Genomic DNA, 18,727 nt, shown 5'->3' with positions numbered 1-18,727 from the left:
CCAATGGAATTTTGTATAATGGAATCAAATCTTATGTTCAAAGCCACTTACAATCCCACCTACCTCTGTGGGCTGTGTTCATCTACAGAAGAGTTCCATGACTCTTAATAACTTCTATTGAAGGCAAATTGATTTTGTTCAAGGTGAAACAGGGTGTTAAACAAAAACAAATTGATCTGTGAATAATAATTTATTCCTTATAGTAAAAATTATAATAAAGCAGGAAAAAACAATTACATGTTTCCTTTATTGATCATAAATTGAATTCTATCATGGTTTTGGGAAATCATTAACCCATTCAATCCCAAACTTTTAATTCTGTGAATATTTAAATAAAATCAACACAGGTACATTAAAATAGGTTGGAAATCATGATACAGAACTTACATACATCTAACTATGCTAATATTAGTTAATATTAATATTATTATAGCTATTATATTACAACATAATTATATTCCCTTATTATGTATTATATCATTATATTATATACTATGTTAAAATTTTTATAGCTATTCCACACCTGGGACAATGGTAAAAAATGGATTAAATAGAAAAATACTAAAATATATTTTACATACTTATATACACATAATTTAAACAAACATACACATATATGTTGTCTTATCATAGTTTAGAATTAACAATTTAATATAGATTTTAATTAGCAAAGAATAATCAAAATGCATTTCTTCTAAAATACTTTCTGTATAGCAGATCTCTAGTGGCAATCCTTAAAAAGTCTTTCTAGAAAACCTGAAGCTGGGAGAAAAATAAAAACACCTTTCTAAAACCACATCACATTCTTGCTTCAAACCATCCTCACATATATAAGATAGCCAGATCTAACACAACAGAACTGAAGTCTGGGTCTCATTTGCTATTTGTGTTTTGTAAATGCTCTCCTTGCCATGGGGGTGGTTTTGATGTGTTCTTGGCTCATTGTCCAGGGGTGTATGGTTTGTACTGCAGGGTAGACCACCAGTGAAAATGCCTATAAAGACAAGAGAGACCCAGGCACTGAATAGCCGTAAGGGTATCCATGAAAATTCCACAGGGTTTAGCAATCTGACAACTGAACAGTTCTTTTTAAAAAAAAATTCTTTAAAAGATTTATTCCTTCTGCCTTCAAATGCACACTTTGTTGGTATCAAATCTAGCATTGGCCCAATATCCCATAATGGGTGAAAAAGAACTTAGAAATTATTCTTAGAAAGCAATGTTGCCTCTCCACAGCCAGAATGGGCTATCTCAGAGTGATTGCCCATAATTTGAGACCATCTAGTAAGAATCATATGGTCTGAGTTCTGTAGACATTTGAACTAAACTAGACATTTGAACTGCAACGTACATATTTTTCATGAGAACTGAAAGGCTTTCAGACTACTTACACCCAATTTTGTTTCAACTGACATTCTCTAGAAAAGCTCTGCCACAAAACTAAATTCATGTTTGGCTCCTCCTAAACTCTATTCTGGTTACTTATTGCTGTATAACAAATCACTCCAAAGGGTGTCCAAAGTTTAGTATCATAAAACAAGCAATATTTTACTTTGATCCATATTCTGTGAATCAGGAATTCAGATAGTGAATAGAATACAGGAGACTGTATGTCTCTGATCCATTGTGTCCTAGTTTTTACCTCAGAAGTGACTGGGAGAAGAAGGGGTGACTCAATTAAAGAGCCTGCTGCTGGAATCATCTGGAGTCTTCTCCATCATATCTGGCCCCACAGCTAGAATGACCCAACAACTAGGCTCAGTTAGGACTAGAAACCCAATTTCCTACAAGAGGCCTCACCATGTAGCTTGGGCTTCTTTAGAGCATGGCAACCCAAGGGTAGGTAGGCTTCTTACATGGATGGCAACTCAGAGATGCAAGAACAAGTATCTCAGGTAACAAGGAAGCTTAACTGCCTTTGCACTTAACTCCTGAAGCACTATAATGTCACTCCTTTCTGTATTTGTCTAGAGTCACAATCCCACTTAGATTCAAAGGGTACATAAACCACAGCTCTCAATGGGAAAGTGACAAAGAATTTTCAGTGCTGCTTAAAACTACAACAGGTTCCATAATTTCAGGAGAGTAATGTCCACTTAAACACCCTTTGGATTCAGTTCTTTAGGCCTGCTACAAAAACTGCGGCTCCATTCACATCCAAGCTCATAAGCCTTTATGAGGGATTTTATTTTTCCTTCTTAAGGGTTCTTAATCTTATTTGGTGCCACTGACCTATTTGGCAGCCTATTGAAGCTTATAGACACTTCTCAGAATGTTAAAAACATAAAATAAAGTACCTGGGATTAAAGAGTAAATAAATTTCACTAAAATATTTTTAATAAATATTAAAAAACAATTTTGTGATAAAATAATATGTATCTTTTTAATTAACTATTTTAAATGAATATAAGCAATATTTTGTCATAACTTGCCGCAATTGGATACCATAGGAAAATATCTGTGATTTATACTGGTAAAACAGTCACATATCCTGCTAAAACTACTGTGACTTGTCACCTACATTCATAATTGAAGAGAATTTAAATTTTGTGGAGATGTTATAATTAAAAATGTAACCTTTTTTTTTTCTCATCCAAGTTCATGGAGGTCTGTGAAATGTCAAGTTAAGAAGCTTTATCTTTGACTTGAGAGAATCCAAAGTATGATTTTAAAAACTTCAGCATATAATAAAATCTTGCATTTATCATATACTTACTACAAGACTCAAAAAACACTTAAATATTTATCCAGCTGAACTTTGGATATGAGATTTTGTTTGCCCAAAACTCACAATGCTGAGTAATTTTTTAAAAGTCCTTTTAAGCCCAAAATGCCTGGGAATTGATGCCATGCAACTAAATTGATATATTTATATTCATTACTTTCTGTATCATATAATAGATGAGTCAGGAATATCAAAACAATTGAACAACAATACTGATTGGATATATATTCCATTGTTTTCAACTGCTTTTGGAATATATTAAACTATCCTCTTGAACATCATTATGGATTTAGGGTTTTCAGATTTTGTTTATGTGCATTCCATCACAGCCACTATTCTTTGAAGCTCAAATTATCTCAGCTTTGGCCACTGGGAACCCTTTTTTGCCTCTCAGTATGACCCATGGGTCTTTGAAAATTCTCTTGCTTCCTGGCCCATAAATGTTTTCAGAGTCACCTTCCTCCTGTCTGCTCCAGACATGGAATCATGTTTCTCCAGTGTATTCTGGATCCTTGTGGGGGAGAGCAAAAATAGTATAAGTGACAGCACTTTTGACCCTGCACTATGAAAGATTATTTCCAGATTATTTCTGTGAACAATCCAAGGAATTTGGATTGTTGTTATTTTGTTTTTGCTTTTTAGGGCATGGTTCAGAAAAATAGTTTCACTTCTATCTTCCAACTTCAATTCTTGCATTTTCTTTTGCAATCTTGATACCTAACAAATTATACAGTTACTCATTTGCTTTATTTATGATATAATAATAGTTCTAAGAAAATTATTCATTATTAATGCAAACAATAAATTATGGAATATAATTCAAATTTCCCATTTAGTTTTTATTTTCAAACTGCATTTCACCAAGCATTTTCAAATTAATTTTATAACAGTCACTAATATGCCCCATTTTTGTGTGACTTCAGAACCACAGAAGTGATGGAGAATTTAACTTCATTGTATTGGGTTATTTTAAATCTGAGGGTATTAGAATATTATGGATGACAATGCTCAGAAGATAGAGTTTTCCACTATTAGGAAAATGAAGGATTCAGGTTAGGTTTTAAAGAAAGAACTCAAGTAGTTGTTTCCAAATTTCTGTATCTGATTCATTCATTCTGTATATGATTGCTGATGAATTCTCCATCTAATTATTTAATTTCTAGTAGTATTAAAATGTACATATTTTCAAATATTCAATTTGTAAAACTATGTGAGCTCACTTAAATTCAATACTGATCTTAAATGAACTTGTTGTAGTTGCTTATCTTTCTCCCTTTTCTGAACTATGTATTATTATACCAAGGTTTTCATTAGATAGATTTGCATAGAATGAAATAAATTCTCACAATATTACCTTGTTCCAGTAGAAGCCAGGCTTTTGTTTTTCTGCGGGGGAATTAGAGAGAATTTCATATAAATAGAAAAAACCCATTAAAAATGTTAATATGGGCATTTCAATATAGAAAGCAGTATGGAGATTCCTTGGAAAACTGGGAATGGAACCACCTTTTGACCCAGCTATTCCACTCCTCCATCTATACCCAAAGGACTTAACAACAGCATACTACAAGGACACAGTCACATCAATGTTTATAGCAGCACAATTCACAATAGCTAAACTGTGGAACTAGCCTAGATGCCCTTCAGTATATGAATGGATAAAAAAAAATGTGATATATATACACAATGGAATATTACTCAGCAATAAAAGAGAATAAAATCATGGAATTTGCAGGTAAATGGATTGAGTTAGAGAATATAATGCTAAGTGAAGTTAGCCAATCCCAAAAAACAAATGCCAAATATTTTCTCTGATATAAGGAGGCTGATTCATAATAGGGTTGGGAGGAGGAGCATGGGAGGATTAGACAAACTCCAGATAGGGCAAAGAGGTGGGAGGGGAAGGGAGAGGGCATGAGGGTAAAAAAGATTGTGGAATGAGATGGACATCATTACCCTAAGTACATGAATGAAGACAAGAACGGTGTGAATGTACTTTGTATACAACCAGGGATATGAAAAATTGTGCTCTATCTGTGTAATACGAATTGTAACATGTTCTGCTGTCATATAAAACAAATTAGAATAAAAAAATTTTTTAAAATGTTAATACAGACTCTTAAGGTTTTGCCTGAAGTCCTCTTTTTTCTTATGGACCAAAATTTGCTTTTACTTCATAGAATCATTGTTTTAATTACAGATAAAACTAATATAGAAATTTGTTTCTCAGAGGCTTTTGGATAAATTTGGACATCTCTGCTATAAAAATTAAAAAACTCTCCAGACCCAACTAATAATGCTAAAAGTTATAACCAATAGAATCCCAATAGAATTTAGTTGAGTTTTAAAATCATTATCAAGGAAATAAGTACAATTTTATACTTCATGGACATTTCTAAAACAAGTGAAAACTCTATCTATAGAAATCTATTTCACATAAGAGGCTCTCCCTAGGAAAAAAAAAAAGGAAAGGTTTCCTATTCAAATAAGCTATGAAATGCCAAGTGCAAACACAAGTTAATACCTACTGTAGTGTGGATTAAATATAGGAAAAAAGACAGAGATTGACAGTGACTAAGGGGATCACCAACCCTGCATATCCCCTGTCACCACTCTTCTATTTATTTTATTGGAGCACTTTAAGAACTACAATTTCTGAGAAATTTCACTCTAAATCTAAATGAGAAGCATTTCAATATGCTTGCTGTTTTCTTTTGAGACTTCAAAGGGACTGTAAAAATTAAATGTACAGTATGAAAAACCAATCCATTTAGCAATGCATATTATTATGGCTATTTTTCTGCTCATTATTGCCCCTTGTTGAATATCAAGATGCCCAGAAGGAAAAATAAATCAGATCAATGAGAGAAATATGTCCACAGAAGGAGTTGGGTTTTAATTGCAATGGTCATTTTCAAGAGTTTTAGATGGTCTTGGCAGTATACCCAGAAATGATTATGTTTTAAATGATGATTTTTCCTTGAGGAATATACATTGATGAATCCAGAAAAAAAAGAATCCTCCCAGGACAGAACAATATGTAATCATTTCAACCCACACCTGAGCATCATTTCATACACCAAACTTTTCATGCTCCAAACTCTTTAGGAGACAATGGCTCCATATAAAGGCAAGACAAAGTGGTATAACCTCTGGGTAAATTAGCCTCCTTACTGAGCTTACAGAAAAAAAAAATTGATTTGAAGTTTTAGTTATCCTCAATAGTCTGATGAATTAAATTATCTGACTAAATGTCAAATAATTATGCAACTTCGCTCCTCAGTTATATGTTCTTGGTTGCAGAAAATATCTAACAATGATTCAGTCCTAGTTGTACCCTTGTCAATCACTCACTAGCTACCCATACTTGGAATGTCACTCATTCTCTTCCTACATATTTCTCCTTCATTATCCTTAGCATATATAACCTTTTATCGTTTATTTTGTATTTAAGTATACAGAGACCTAAGAAAATTAGGTGGTAGAATGGAAAGAAAATTAACTTAGGAAATAAACAGGCTGAGTTTAAATTTATCTTTAATTATGTACTTACCTCCTTGAGCCTTGGTTTCCATATTTATAAAATGAAGATAAATTAGAACAGCCAGGATCCTTGTGGCTGAAAGTAATAAGATATTATCACATAATGACTTAAAGATTAAGGAATTTATTACCTCACCCATAAGACTTCCAGAGGAGGAGTGGTTGATGGTTGGTTAAATCAAGAATTCATTAACGTCATTGAACACCAAGGTGCTTTCTTCTTTGTCCTCTTTTGGTTTCAAGATGACTGTATACCCTAAGTGTCACTTTCCTACGAACAAAGATCCACATGTGGCATAAGGAAAGTCCCAATCTTGTGTCCCTAAGATTAAGAAAAGTATCCCTGGAGGTTCTTAAACACCTCTCCTGCACCCCCACCTGGTATTCTTTCCTTGATGCCCTATTATATATTCTCCAGAATTATACCACAGAGCAAAAACCACTTTAGTCACTACCATGAGCCATGGAAGTTCCATAACCGCCTCAGAAGATTCTTGATTTACTCCATGAATGGGAGAGATAAATTTAGGATTTATCAGATTCTAAATAGGATAATCTATTAGTAAAAAAGGAAAAAGAAATAAGAGAAAGAAAGGATGACCAGAAGTGTACAATCAGGATGAGAGTTTGAATTGCTAAATAAAAACCTGCTGTTTTATTTTTACTTGCCTCCCTTCCTAGATGCTGAGGTAAGGACGATGTCTCATGTCATTTTTATTTTTTCATGTCATTTTTATATCCCAGAAACCTGTATTTTGCCTCCCACAGAAAATATGTTTGGGGATATATATATTTGTATGGGGACCATACCGTGATCAGTAAGATATATGCTTAACATTGTTTTCCCAAGAGTGGGAATGGATTTAGACCGTTCCCCACTTTCTCAACTAAGGCATCACCTAACAGTTGGATCTATGTTCAAGAAATTTTCACGTGTTCTCTGGGGCAGATACTATGGAAGGGAGAGTCTAGATCAAAATGATGCCTTTAGGATTGGTCAAGAGAAACAACACACTCTCATATTTTGAACTGCTTCCATAGGTGTAGCTGTGAGATTATATGATTGTCACAGAATGGAAAGCAAGGAGAAATAGTCCCCATCTCCCATTATTGAAGGAGACAATGTATATTGAAAAAGGCCACTGAGTGAACAAATATGTCACATTCTCAACTTTCTTACCCTGGAGGTTGAAAAGAAGACAGCAACTGTTGATAAACATGAATGTAGGCAATTATTCATTAGCCTTTGCAAGATAAGAAATTTCTCAGAAGGCTTTGTTAATACAGAAATTGTTATTTCCAATTTCCTGGTCTTTTCTCTCACTGGATGCCTCTGGTAATCTGAGACAAAGCTCTAGTGAATGTAACCAGCTACCAAAAATGAGTGCAGTCAAGTGAGAAGTCACAGAGCTGTGACTGGAGGCAGTAATAGGAATTAATCTGAGATGGAGCTTCAGCTCCAAGTTCAATCATGGATTTGGAATGTATTCCAGAGGGTGTTCACAGCCAGGCAGAGATGATGTCAAATGCAAGTTTCAGAAATACCAAGGATTGAATGACTCATGACACATCACAGTCCCAACCTCTTGGCAATCCCTGGCCCCAGAAGATACATTTATTGAATCGAGTCAAATGGAAATATAGTCAGTGGGTTGGGATGTAATAAAGAGAAACTAAGAATTTTAGGAAAGAAAAATAAAGCCAATTTTGAGTCTTTAGGCAGAAAAGAAATAATGGAGATTGTTAGCACTTATATTAAAAAAATCTCCTTAATGAAGTTAAACATACAGGGAACTTTATGTACATTTCAAGGAATAGGAAGATTCTGGGTAAATATGGGTCTTCCTAAAATAGGCTTTCTTTTGTAGACTTCCATTCCTAATAAAAATTATTAATTTTAAGAATGATCAAAAGGATTACCTAACTAACTGAATTAATTTTGGGCCAGTGAAGAGAACATAAGGACTAAAAATCCCAATAATCAAGATCAATCCTAGAGAATTGCTTGGCAATGTATGTTCAAAGTCCTTAAGAGGCAGAAAAATATTGAAAGAGTAATTCAATTTCTGAAAATTTTGCCTACAAAGAAGCAATGATCAAATATGCACACAAACAGAAATTTAAGAGTAGTTTAAAAAAAAAAAAAAAGAATGGTCAACAAGTTTATCTTTGAGGGATTCTGTTAGTTTTAGATGTTGGACAACACACACATACACACACACACGCACACACACACACACACACGCACACACACATGTACTAGGTTTTTTAGATGTTTTTTGCATCTCACAAACCCAACCCCACACTTTACCATGCCTTTCAAAATATTGACTGTTCGGCCATCAAAGTGTATATCAAATTTCTTCTGATTATTGTTTAAATGACAAAACCAAAAAAGAAAGAAATTTGCAAGCAAACCCAAATAATTGTTTCCAGAAACTCTTGACAGAACATTCTAGTATTATTTAGGTCTTTATCTACTTTGATATACCATTTACTGTAATTTAGCTTCCAAATCCATGACAACTTCCCTACCATTCAATGAAGGCTAAATAAAATAGACTCAGAAACTGCACAATGTGTAGCAGTATTGGATTACAAGGTTAGTAATAACCTTTTTCTGGACAGCATACATTCAAAAAACATCTGCTCTATTTTTTAATACCAGTGCAGTTTTTTGCAGGCACAAACATTTTTAAAGTGTTAACTTGGTAATTATTTAACTTCTTCACTTTCTTTTGTTAGGACAGCCCTCCCTGAAGTTTAGAAATAACATAATCTTTTCCCTTTTGGTTCCACTGTTCCCTTGCCCCTTGATGCAGAAAAGACATCTGTACATTTTTGCAATGACAATAAACTTCAAGACAATTGTAAATAGCAAATGGATTATCTAGCATTGGGGAACTTTCTAGGTTGTTTTGTCAGCATTTCTGTTTTGCAAATACACATTTAAAATGCCCTAATTGTTTTTTCTTAGAAGTGATTCTGAAACCTACTTCATCAGTCTTCAGCTCATTTACCAGGGCTCTATAGAACTCAAGAATGTCATCCTTTTGTTATGCTGATAGTTGAGTGTTGAGACATGCATATAAAACCAAAATTAACCAGTAGACTTAATCTTATTTTTTTTCTCTTATGAGTCTCCACAGAGCCAATATTGTCCATTTCAAAGTCATTTTGACAGTTTTTATCAACATGTCATGAGTCAACTGGCTAATAAAAAAAGAGATATGAAGGAATCTTATAGAGTATGAATTAAAAAAACAAACACTTTAATAGGGAAAACCAAAGACTTCAATTTGTTTGGTAATGTGTTGCCTCAAAAGTTATTTATTATTAATCTTTTAAAAACAATTTATAGTGGCATTAAGAAAACTGTTCATTTCTTTTTTAAAAATTTGATTTATTTATTCTAATTATGTATATATGACAGCAGAATGCATTTTGATTCATTGTACAAAATTGCAGCACAACTTTTCATTTCCCTGGTTGTATCCCATATAGCGGCGCACCATATGTGCAATTATACAGGTATCTAGGGTAATGATGTCCATCTCATTCCCCATCTTTCCTGCCCCCATGCCCCCTCCTGTCCCTTCCCCTCCCCTTTGCCCAATCACAGTTCTTCCATTTTTCCCATGCCCCACCCCAATTATGGATTAGCATCCACTTATCAGAGAGAACATTCCATCTTTGGAAGAAACCTTTGATTTCTTTTTGTTGTTGTTTGTTTTTTGTTTTTTTGCGCTTGCTTTTTCCTTTAATATCAACAGACTTGGGAAAGTTTTACAAATCAGGGTAAATTTTCAATCATTTAGGAGGTTTAAGACATATCATAGTTTTGTTAATGAAATGTTCAGGTTAAATAAAATTTAACAAGAAAATGATTTTTCCCCTTGTTAAAATGTTTTTTTTTTTTAATTTTTATTGTTGGCTGTTCAAAACATTACATAGTTCTTGACATATCATATTTCACACTTTGATTCAAGTGGGTTATGAACTCCCATTTTTACCCCGTATACAGATTGCAGAATCACATCGGTTACACATCCACTGTTTTACATACTGCCATACTAGTGTCTGTTGTATTCTGCTGCCTTTCCTATCCTCTACTATCCCCCCTCCCCTCCCCTCCCCTCCCATCTTCTCTCTCTACCCCATCTACTGTAATTCATTTCTCCCCCTTGTTTTTTTTTCCCTTTCCCCTCACTTCCTCTTGTATGTAATTTTGTATAACCATGAGGAAGAGCATGAGAAGAAGATTAACATTAAACAGGGACGAGAGGTGGGAGGGAAAGGGAGAGAGAAGGGATATTGCATGGAAACCTTTGATTTCTTAAGTGAAAAAGAAGAAGTTTGTTTTTCTGCCCTCTGTATTCCAGCCCATAGACCTCAGGTGCCTTGATTGTTACAATTCTCATAACTTCACATGGGTATTTCAGTTGTGTTCACAGAACCTCTTAACTCTGATGAAATTTAGCTATTTTTCCTTTTGTTCCTTTGTGCTATTGTTGTCATATCTACAAAATCCCTGCTGCATCCAATTCTGTGGATTCACCTCCACCTAGGAGTTTTATGGTTTTTAACTCTCACATTTTTGGAATTTGATCCATTTGATTTGTTGTTTATAGTAGAGATCCAGCTTCATTCTTTACATATGGCTGTCCAGTTATCCTGCCCAGGCCAATCATTGAAAAGACTATTCTTTTCTGCTTTCAGTTGTCTATCAATTCTTTTGAAAGCCAGGTGACCATATAATGGAGGTTTGTTTAGGACTCCCAATTTTTCTTTTTGATACCAGGGAACTCGACCACTGAGCCACATCCTCATCCCTATTTTGTATTTTATTTAGAGACAGGGTCTCACTGAGTTGCATAGGACCTTGCTGTTGCTGAGGCTGGCTTTGAACTCAAGATCTCCTGCCTCAGCCTCCCAAGGCACTGAGATTTCAGGCCTGCACCATTGCACTCTGCAGGACTCTCAATTCTATTCCATTATATCTATACTTATGACAGGACAGTTGCTTTCTACAGGTTTGTAGTCAATTTTTAAGTTGAGAAGTATGATTCTAACTTTGTTAAAAATTTTCAAAATTATTTGATTAACATGAAGTTTTGAATCAGCTTGTCAACTTCTGAAAAAAAAAAAAAAGATAAAAAGCAGAGTAGGAGACTAGGGATATAGCTCACTGGTAGCATGTGGATAGCCCTGGGTTCAATCCCTGACATGCACGAAAAGAAGAGAAAAGAAAATGCAGGTGGGATTTTGATAAGAAGTGAGTCTATAGATCAACTAAGGGAGCAGTGTCTTCTGTTCCATGAACAGAATTCTGCATCTTTTTATTTTCCAGCTTTAGAAATTTGGGCAATTGAACTACTTTGTGCTGTTTTATATTTTAAGTAAAATAATGAAGATTTATTTAAAGATTAAATATTTGGTACATTTAAGGTCCAAAGACCTGTTATTGATACATGATAAGCTCCTAAGAAGCATGTGTCCTTGTTATGATGCCCTCCTATCTGTACTCTCTCTATTCTCTCTTCACCCAACCCAGTGCTAGAGATCCTTGATTTGATTGTACTCAGCTCCCTGGTATGTTAAGGCAGAAGAGAGGCTGAGAACAACTGTTCCAGATTTTCTTTTTCTGTGTGATAGTGGGACTGAACTCAGGGCCTTGCACATGCACACATTAGGAAAGTGCTCTACCTCTAAACCACATCCCCACCCCCTTTTAATTTTTTTTCCCCCTTGAACAGTCTTGCTGAGTTGTCCAGATTGGCCTCCAACTTGTGATCCTCCTGCCACAACCTCCTGAGTTGCTAGGATGACAAGCATCTGCCACTCGCGCCCAGCTGCTACAGCTCCTAAACACTTTGTTTTCCAACTGTTAAGAGAGGCTTTCTAGGAAGCTAGGACTCACTATCTTGCTTGATTCATGAGATTTGGGGGTTTGTTTTGTTGGTGTGTTACAGCTGGCCAGCTGGCTGGAAACTCCTCTGTGGAGATGTATCGCCAAGTGCTTCTGTCTGGTTGTCGCTGTGTGGAGCTGGACTGCTGGAAGGGAAGGACTGCAGAAGAAGAACCCGTCATCACCCACGGATTCACCATGACAACAGAAATATCCTTCAAGGTAGAGTGGATGTGTGCTGTTAACAAAGAGAGCCGGGGAGACCTGACTCCTTTTGGAGAAAACTTCCTAAGGTAGAAAGTCCCAGTAGTCACAATAACATCGTCCATAGGCTATTAGTCATCTTTATAATATCACAGATTAAAATTAAGCAGTTTACACATGGTTAGTTGGCATCAGGTGAATGGATGCATGCTAGTCAAACTCTTAAGGAAACTTTTTTTTTTTTTTTGGTTTTGGGGATTGAAACCAGAGATCTACCACTGAGCTATATCACCAGCCATTTTGTTTTATTTTGTTTTTGAGACAAGATCCCACTAAATTGCTGAAGGCCTCAGTAGGTTACCAAGGCTGGCCTGGGGATTGTGATCTTCCTGTTTTAGCCTACCGGTTCTGGGATTATACGTATATGCCACCACGCCTGGTTCTGGTGAGAGTTTTATAATGAAAAAAAAAATCTTTTTTTATGGCCATATTTGGCATTAGTATTTCTTCATTACATTTTATTTTATTTATTTATTGGCACTGGGGATTGAACCCAGGGGCACTCATCATTGAGCCACATTCCCAGAACATTTTTCTTTTCTTTCTTTCCTTCTTCCTTTCTTTCTTTCTTTTCATTTTTTTTTTTTTTTTTTTTTTTTTTTTTTTTTTTTGAGACAGGGTCTGGCTAAATTGCTTAGGGCCTTGCTAAATTGCTGAGGCTGGCTTTGAACTTGTGATCCTCCTGCCTGAGCCTCCTGAGTTGCCGGGATTACAGGTGTGAGCCACTGTGCCCAGCTGGAGTTATATTTACTATTATGAAACATGTATAGCAAAGTATACATACAACTTATTTCTACAGTTTAATTAATGAATATAAAGTGTATAAACATGTAACTGCCATCTAATTCAGGTGTGTTATCATACTCCTGTAATCCCCGGGACTCAGGATGCTGAAGCAGAAGGATGACAGCTTTAAGACCAGCCTGGGAAACTTAAGACCTGTTTCAAAAAATAAATAAAAGCAGCTAGGGAGTCTGAGACAGGAGGATTCGGAGTTCAAAGCCAGCTTTAGCTAGGGAAAGGTGCTAAGCTAAGCAACTCAGTGAGGCCCTGTCTCTAAAAAAAAATACAAAATAGGGCTGGGAATGTGGCTCAGTGGTTGAGTGTCCCTGATTTCTATCCCTGGTACCATAAATAAATAAGTAAATGCACTAGAGATGAAGCTCTGTGGTAGAGTACCCATGGGTTTAATCCTCAATAATGGAAAAAATAAAAAAAAAGAAACAACCCCATGTACCTATTCTCATCGGCGTGGTCTCCCTACCCTCAGAAGTGACCACCCTCTTGAACAGTGCAATGATCACTATTTTGTGCATTTTAGAGCTAAGTAAGTTTAGGTGCTGCCCTAAACATTGTAGCTCCCACAGTTGTTTAGCATGGTGTGTAAATTAATTAATACAGTAGATGCATTATTTTGTGCCTGCTTTTTAAAAACTCATTGTTTAGAAGATTCATCAATATTATTGCATATATTTCTAGCTTGTTTGCTTTATTTATCAAGACACTATCAATTACTACTATTTAATTAAACAGTGATACAGATTGAGTATCTTCTATCCATATGCTTGGGAAAAGAACTGTTTCAGATTTTTTGGAGTTTTTTGAGCTTAAGAATATTTCCATAGACTTTGCCAGTTAAGCAAACATAACCTGACAACCTGAAATACAAAATGTCCCACAAATTTTGTGAACATTATGTTGGATTTCAAAAAGGTTTAAATCTTGGAGCACTTGGGTTTCAGATTTTTGGATTAGAGATGCTCAACCTGTATGAAAGTCCGTCCTGTAGCAGAGCTTTTGATATGTTGCTGTCTACCCATCAGGCCTCCAGGAACATGCCTCTAGTCAAAGTTGGGTTTATTTGCTCATGAAGGAGTAGAACACATATCATGGAGAACAGTAATGACTTAGTAAATGCTTGTTACAGAAAATTTACAAGACTTAGTTTTACATTAAATGATTTAGAAGAGGTTTCAAGTGCTGCTATGGATTGGATGCTGTCAGAAAGCCGAAATAAACCTATAATAAGGTCTTTTTTTTTTTTTATTGAACCCAGAGCTTCTTGCATGTTAGGCAAAGACTCTTTCACCGAGCTACATTATCAGCCCTTCATATTTTATTTTAATGCAGGATCTCATTAAGTTGCCCAGATTGCCCTCCAGTTTGTGATCCTTCTGCCTTAGCCTACTTAGTAACTGGAAATACAGGCATATGTCACCAACCTCCACTAAGATTGGAATCTTAAGAAATCCTCCCTGGGGTAAGGGTAAAAGCTGTTAATGTTAAGGAAGCTTCGGGCATTCTTATTAAACAGGAATGGGGTGTGTTTAGGCTTCTTGCTCTTTCCACCTTTGACTCCAACTACATTCACATGTGTTATCATTTTTTGACCCAAATTGGATTCTTTTTCTCTCTTGGAATCATGGAAACACTAAAGGAGACTGAGCATCCAGTGAGCAGGGCAGGAAGGTTCATTCCTGGCCAAAGAATAAGAGAAGTCAGGAGACAGGCTCACAGATCAGCTTTTCAACCTGTGGAGAGTGGAAAATCATGGATATAGGATAAAAGAAAAGAGAGGCTAATAAAGGGGAAGAATATTCATGTCTTTTCTGTGAATGGGTGGTAATTCAGGTGCCACCTCTTTTGCTCTTTTTACAGTTATTTCCAGTGTGATCATGGCAGTTGTCAGCTGTCCTGGCACTGGGGTGGAGGGGGGGTGAATTTCATGTACAGATTGGATAATACTGCGGTTAGAGGTCATTTGGAGGTCCCTCAGGCAGGCAGGCAACCTAGATCCAGCTGGTTTAGGCTAGCTCTCCTGGAGAGGAGCTTCCAGCTTCTGTATACAGAGATAAAATTAGGGTAGGGCAGAAGCTCATCTAAGTGATATAGGCAGCACACTGGATAACACTGTGGACACCTAATCCCAGCTAGCCAAGTTATATCCACATCTTCAAAGACCCATCCCCAGAAGATTGACCATTTGGGTAGGTAAATCTGGGCTCCTAGGAACCTAAGGAGGTATCTAGAAGGTAGATGTTCAGTCTTCAGGGAACATGTTTTTCTAGATGACTAAGGTTTCTCACTTTGGAAGGAAATTAGAAGATAAGGGCTAGAAGAAGGTTCTAGGTCCTAGGCCATTACCTGGCCTGCCTGGATTGTAGGACAAAATTGATATGGATCACCAACTCTTGCCCTAAGCAACTAGGGGAACAGAGCCCAAGTATGTGGGTAGCTAAAGTGGGGGTAGAGGGAAGTCCATTGCAAATGACTTCCATTGCAAAGTGAGAAAACTAAAGAGTCCAGAAAATTTGTGAATTAGGTGATAGCATCACTGAAATTTGTGACAAAACTTTGGATGAGGAAGATCATCAACTACTTGGTTAGCCTTTATTAAATGAAGTTGTCTCAGGAAAACGGGGGTTTATATTTATTTATTTAGAAAGAGGCTTGAGGAGTTGTTTCAGAATTATTGGGAAAAATAATCCCAAACCCATTTTTTAGCCCTGGGGTATTTGGGATGTGAGAAAATAATTTATCATCTAAGAGAACAGAAATAGAGAAGCCCAATGTTCACGGGACAGCTTTGCTTCAGTTTTGACAAATGCATTTTTCTGATCAAAGGTACTTTATTCAGTACAAAAAAAATGTGTTCAGAAATAATATCATTAGCACCTTAAAATATTTTGCTATCTGTGTCTAGGAAATTTGACTTCTTCTGCTTTGTTAAACATAGCCTGTAATACAGTGATTAGAGAAAATAGAGGCACCTTGCATTAATTTTATGACAAAGTTTCACAATGGGATTGACCTTAATTCTGATCAAAATCTTTAAAAGTTGTACCTGCTCCTGAAATCGACTACTCTGTAAATCTTCAGATTTTCTTAAATGGAAAAATCAATGGGTTTCTATTTTATTCCCATAGTCCTCCCCGCCACTCCAGACTCTGCCACTGCCCTTGGCCATTTATCTAAGATACCAGCCTAACTTGATTGGACTTCTTAAGAAAAAGTGGGGGCAGATGATGCTGGAGTAGAGCCAGTACCATTTGGGAGTCTCTGTCAATGGATGGGAATGGTTCTAAAAAGGAAGAAGCTCAATCTGATGGGGCTGAGGTATGTGTGGCCCTGCACATGGACCACTGCTAGGAAGACCAGCCCACCTGCCCTCAGTCTACCCCTGAGTCCTCGTGATGAGCTATTATATTTTCTTGAAAATCAGAAGACTTTAGTTGGACATGGTGGCACACTCCTGTAATCCCAGCCACTCGGGAGGCTGAGGCAAGAATCACAATTTTAAGGCCAGTCTCAGTAACCTAGTAAAGCCTTAATCAACTTAGACCCTATCTCAAAACAAAAAATTAAAAGGGCTGGGGATATGGCTCAGTGGTAGAGTGCGATGGGTTCAAGCCTCAGTACAAAAAAAAAAAAAAAAGAAGTCGTCATCTTCCAATTTCTTTGGGTTCCTTGAGTGAGAATAAACCCCAAGCACATTCTAAGGCATATTTATTTTATGTGGAGCATCTGCTTCCCGGCCTTTTCCATTAAGTTTGCTTGGAGTGACTCTTCTCAAGCACTTGACCAAACAAGTGATTCTTCAATCACACCTATAATCCCTAGTCGTGGACTCCCTGAATAGCCTTTCCTGGTGTCTGGAAGTCCTACTTCTCAACCATGTCTACACACTTGCAGACAAGTGTAGAGGCTTCAGGACTAAATCCAGTCCAGATCCCGCTTCCTCTGTCTGCTGGCTGGAATTATGGATGGAGAAGTGACCAGAGAAGAGCCAGATCATCTCTCCAGTGGTTAGTTTGTCCAGCCAACCCTCCTGCTCATGTGCGCTGGCAGGATAGTTAGTCCTGGCTGAGACGTGGGTGGGTGGTAGTAGGTGGGAATGGATGAGGGGAGTAAAATTGGCAGCTCATGTTCTGGATTAATATACAGCAAGGCATCTCTGCATCAGGACCAAGGGTAAGACAAGTGAAACACCAGTGAGGCAAACTTTAAGGAGACTCCTAACTCTCAGGTCCTGTTGGTGCAGAACAGTTACCTGGAGTGAGTACTAAATTAAATTTGGTACTTGGCACCTGGAGTGAGGGTCTCTTTAAATTTGGTACTTGAATAACTTCCTCTCCTTTCCTCACCCTCCTCCCAGTTCTGCTGTGCATGATTATCAGCATGCAATCCACTGTTCCAGAACCAAGTATATATAGTGGCTTGTAAGAAAGTATCAGAAGAGAAACAAGGAATAGTGTCCTACATAATCCATCTCCTACCCCCAAATTACCATAATTCTTACTACTTCCCCCCTCACTCACACAGCTCCAAGTGCCAGGCAGATCCTACCTCAAGCCTTTGCATGGGCTATTCCTGCTGCCTTGAATGCTATTCCCTGAAGTACCCTCATGGCTCCCCCCTTACCTCCTTGAACCTATATCAAATGCCACCTTCTCCTTGTGGCTAAGTATAACTCTATGTAATATTCCTATTAGCCATCATTCCCAAGCCCACCTTGATAAAATTTTTTTCAACCCTAGCTTTCCATTTTTTCCACGTAACACTCATCATCTTCTAACAACCTGCTTCTTTTAATTATTATATTCCTTGTTTGTTGCATCTCTTTCTACTAACATGGTGGGAGCACCACAAAGACAGGGGTCTTTGTTTCATGTCTTTATCTGTCCGAAGCACTTTGAACAGACCCTGGCATATAATCAGTGCTCAACAAATGTTCTGGATGAATTTTTCTATCCGAAAGCCAGTAGACAGAGTGTAGCAATGCTTTCACTTTTACTCTTTTTACCTCTGTGCATCACCTACATGAATTTCATCTTTCTCCATTTTTGCATGTGAAATTTTATGTACAACGTATTGGTAGGTAGTAAAAAGACTCTCCCAACTTTTGCTACCTGGGCTTTCCCTTACACTTGGGCCTGACCTTCACAGCCATCAAACCATATTCTATTCTATAGATACAGTGCGTATTGCAGCTGCAAAGTTCATCATTTTTATGCCATACAGCTTATCTCCTTTCAGTGTATATGATGCAGAACATTCCAGTGCAGTGTATCTGCCTACTGGCATTTGATGCCTATTTATTGTATGAGCCCAAATAAAAGGTTATGTTCAGTGAAAGGGGACGTGCTGTAATTCAGTCTCTTTGTGGAGGCCTTTTTATTCTGCAGTTTGGTTTATTTGTTACTTATCCCATATATCTGCCCCTTTGTCTCTATGCCTCATTGTCTTCTGATGGCCCTGATGTAGTAATTCACCCTTTGGTCGCATGC

General features: G+C 36.8%; 1 protein-coding gene across 3 annotated transcripts in view; it reads left to right on the top strand.

The window, feature by feature from the left end:
- Plcb1 (phospholipase C beta 1) overlaps nucleotides 1–18,727 on the top strand; it is a 714,003-nt gene that overhangs the window by 520,440 nt on the left and 174,836 nt on the right. For all 3 annotated transcript variants that reach the window (XM_027921686.3, XM_027921696.3, XM_071608751.1), the window contains exon 11: nucleotides 12,241–12,398. In XM_027921686.3, the coding sequence (XP_027777487.3) occupies nucleotides 12,241–12,398 (158 nt within the window). The remainder of the gene's footprint in view (nucleotides 1–12,240; nucleotides 12,399–18,727) is intronic.

Source organism: Marmota flaviventris, chromosome 2 (genome assembly GCF_047511675.1).
Source record: "Marmota flaviventris isolate mMarFla1 chromosome 2, mMarFla1.hap1, whole genome shotgun sequence".
NCBI classification, from domain to species: Eukaryota; Metazoa; Chordata; class Mammalia; order Rodentia; family Sciuridae; genus Marmota; species Marmota flaviventris.
The sequence above is the reverse complement of the archived record's forward strand: the minus strand, read 5'-3'. Positions and strand labels throughout refer to the sequence as shown.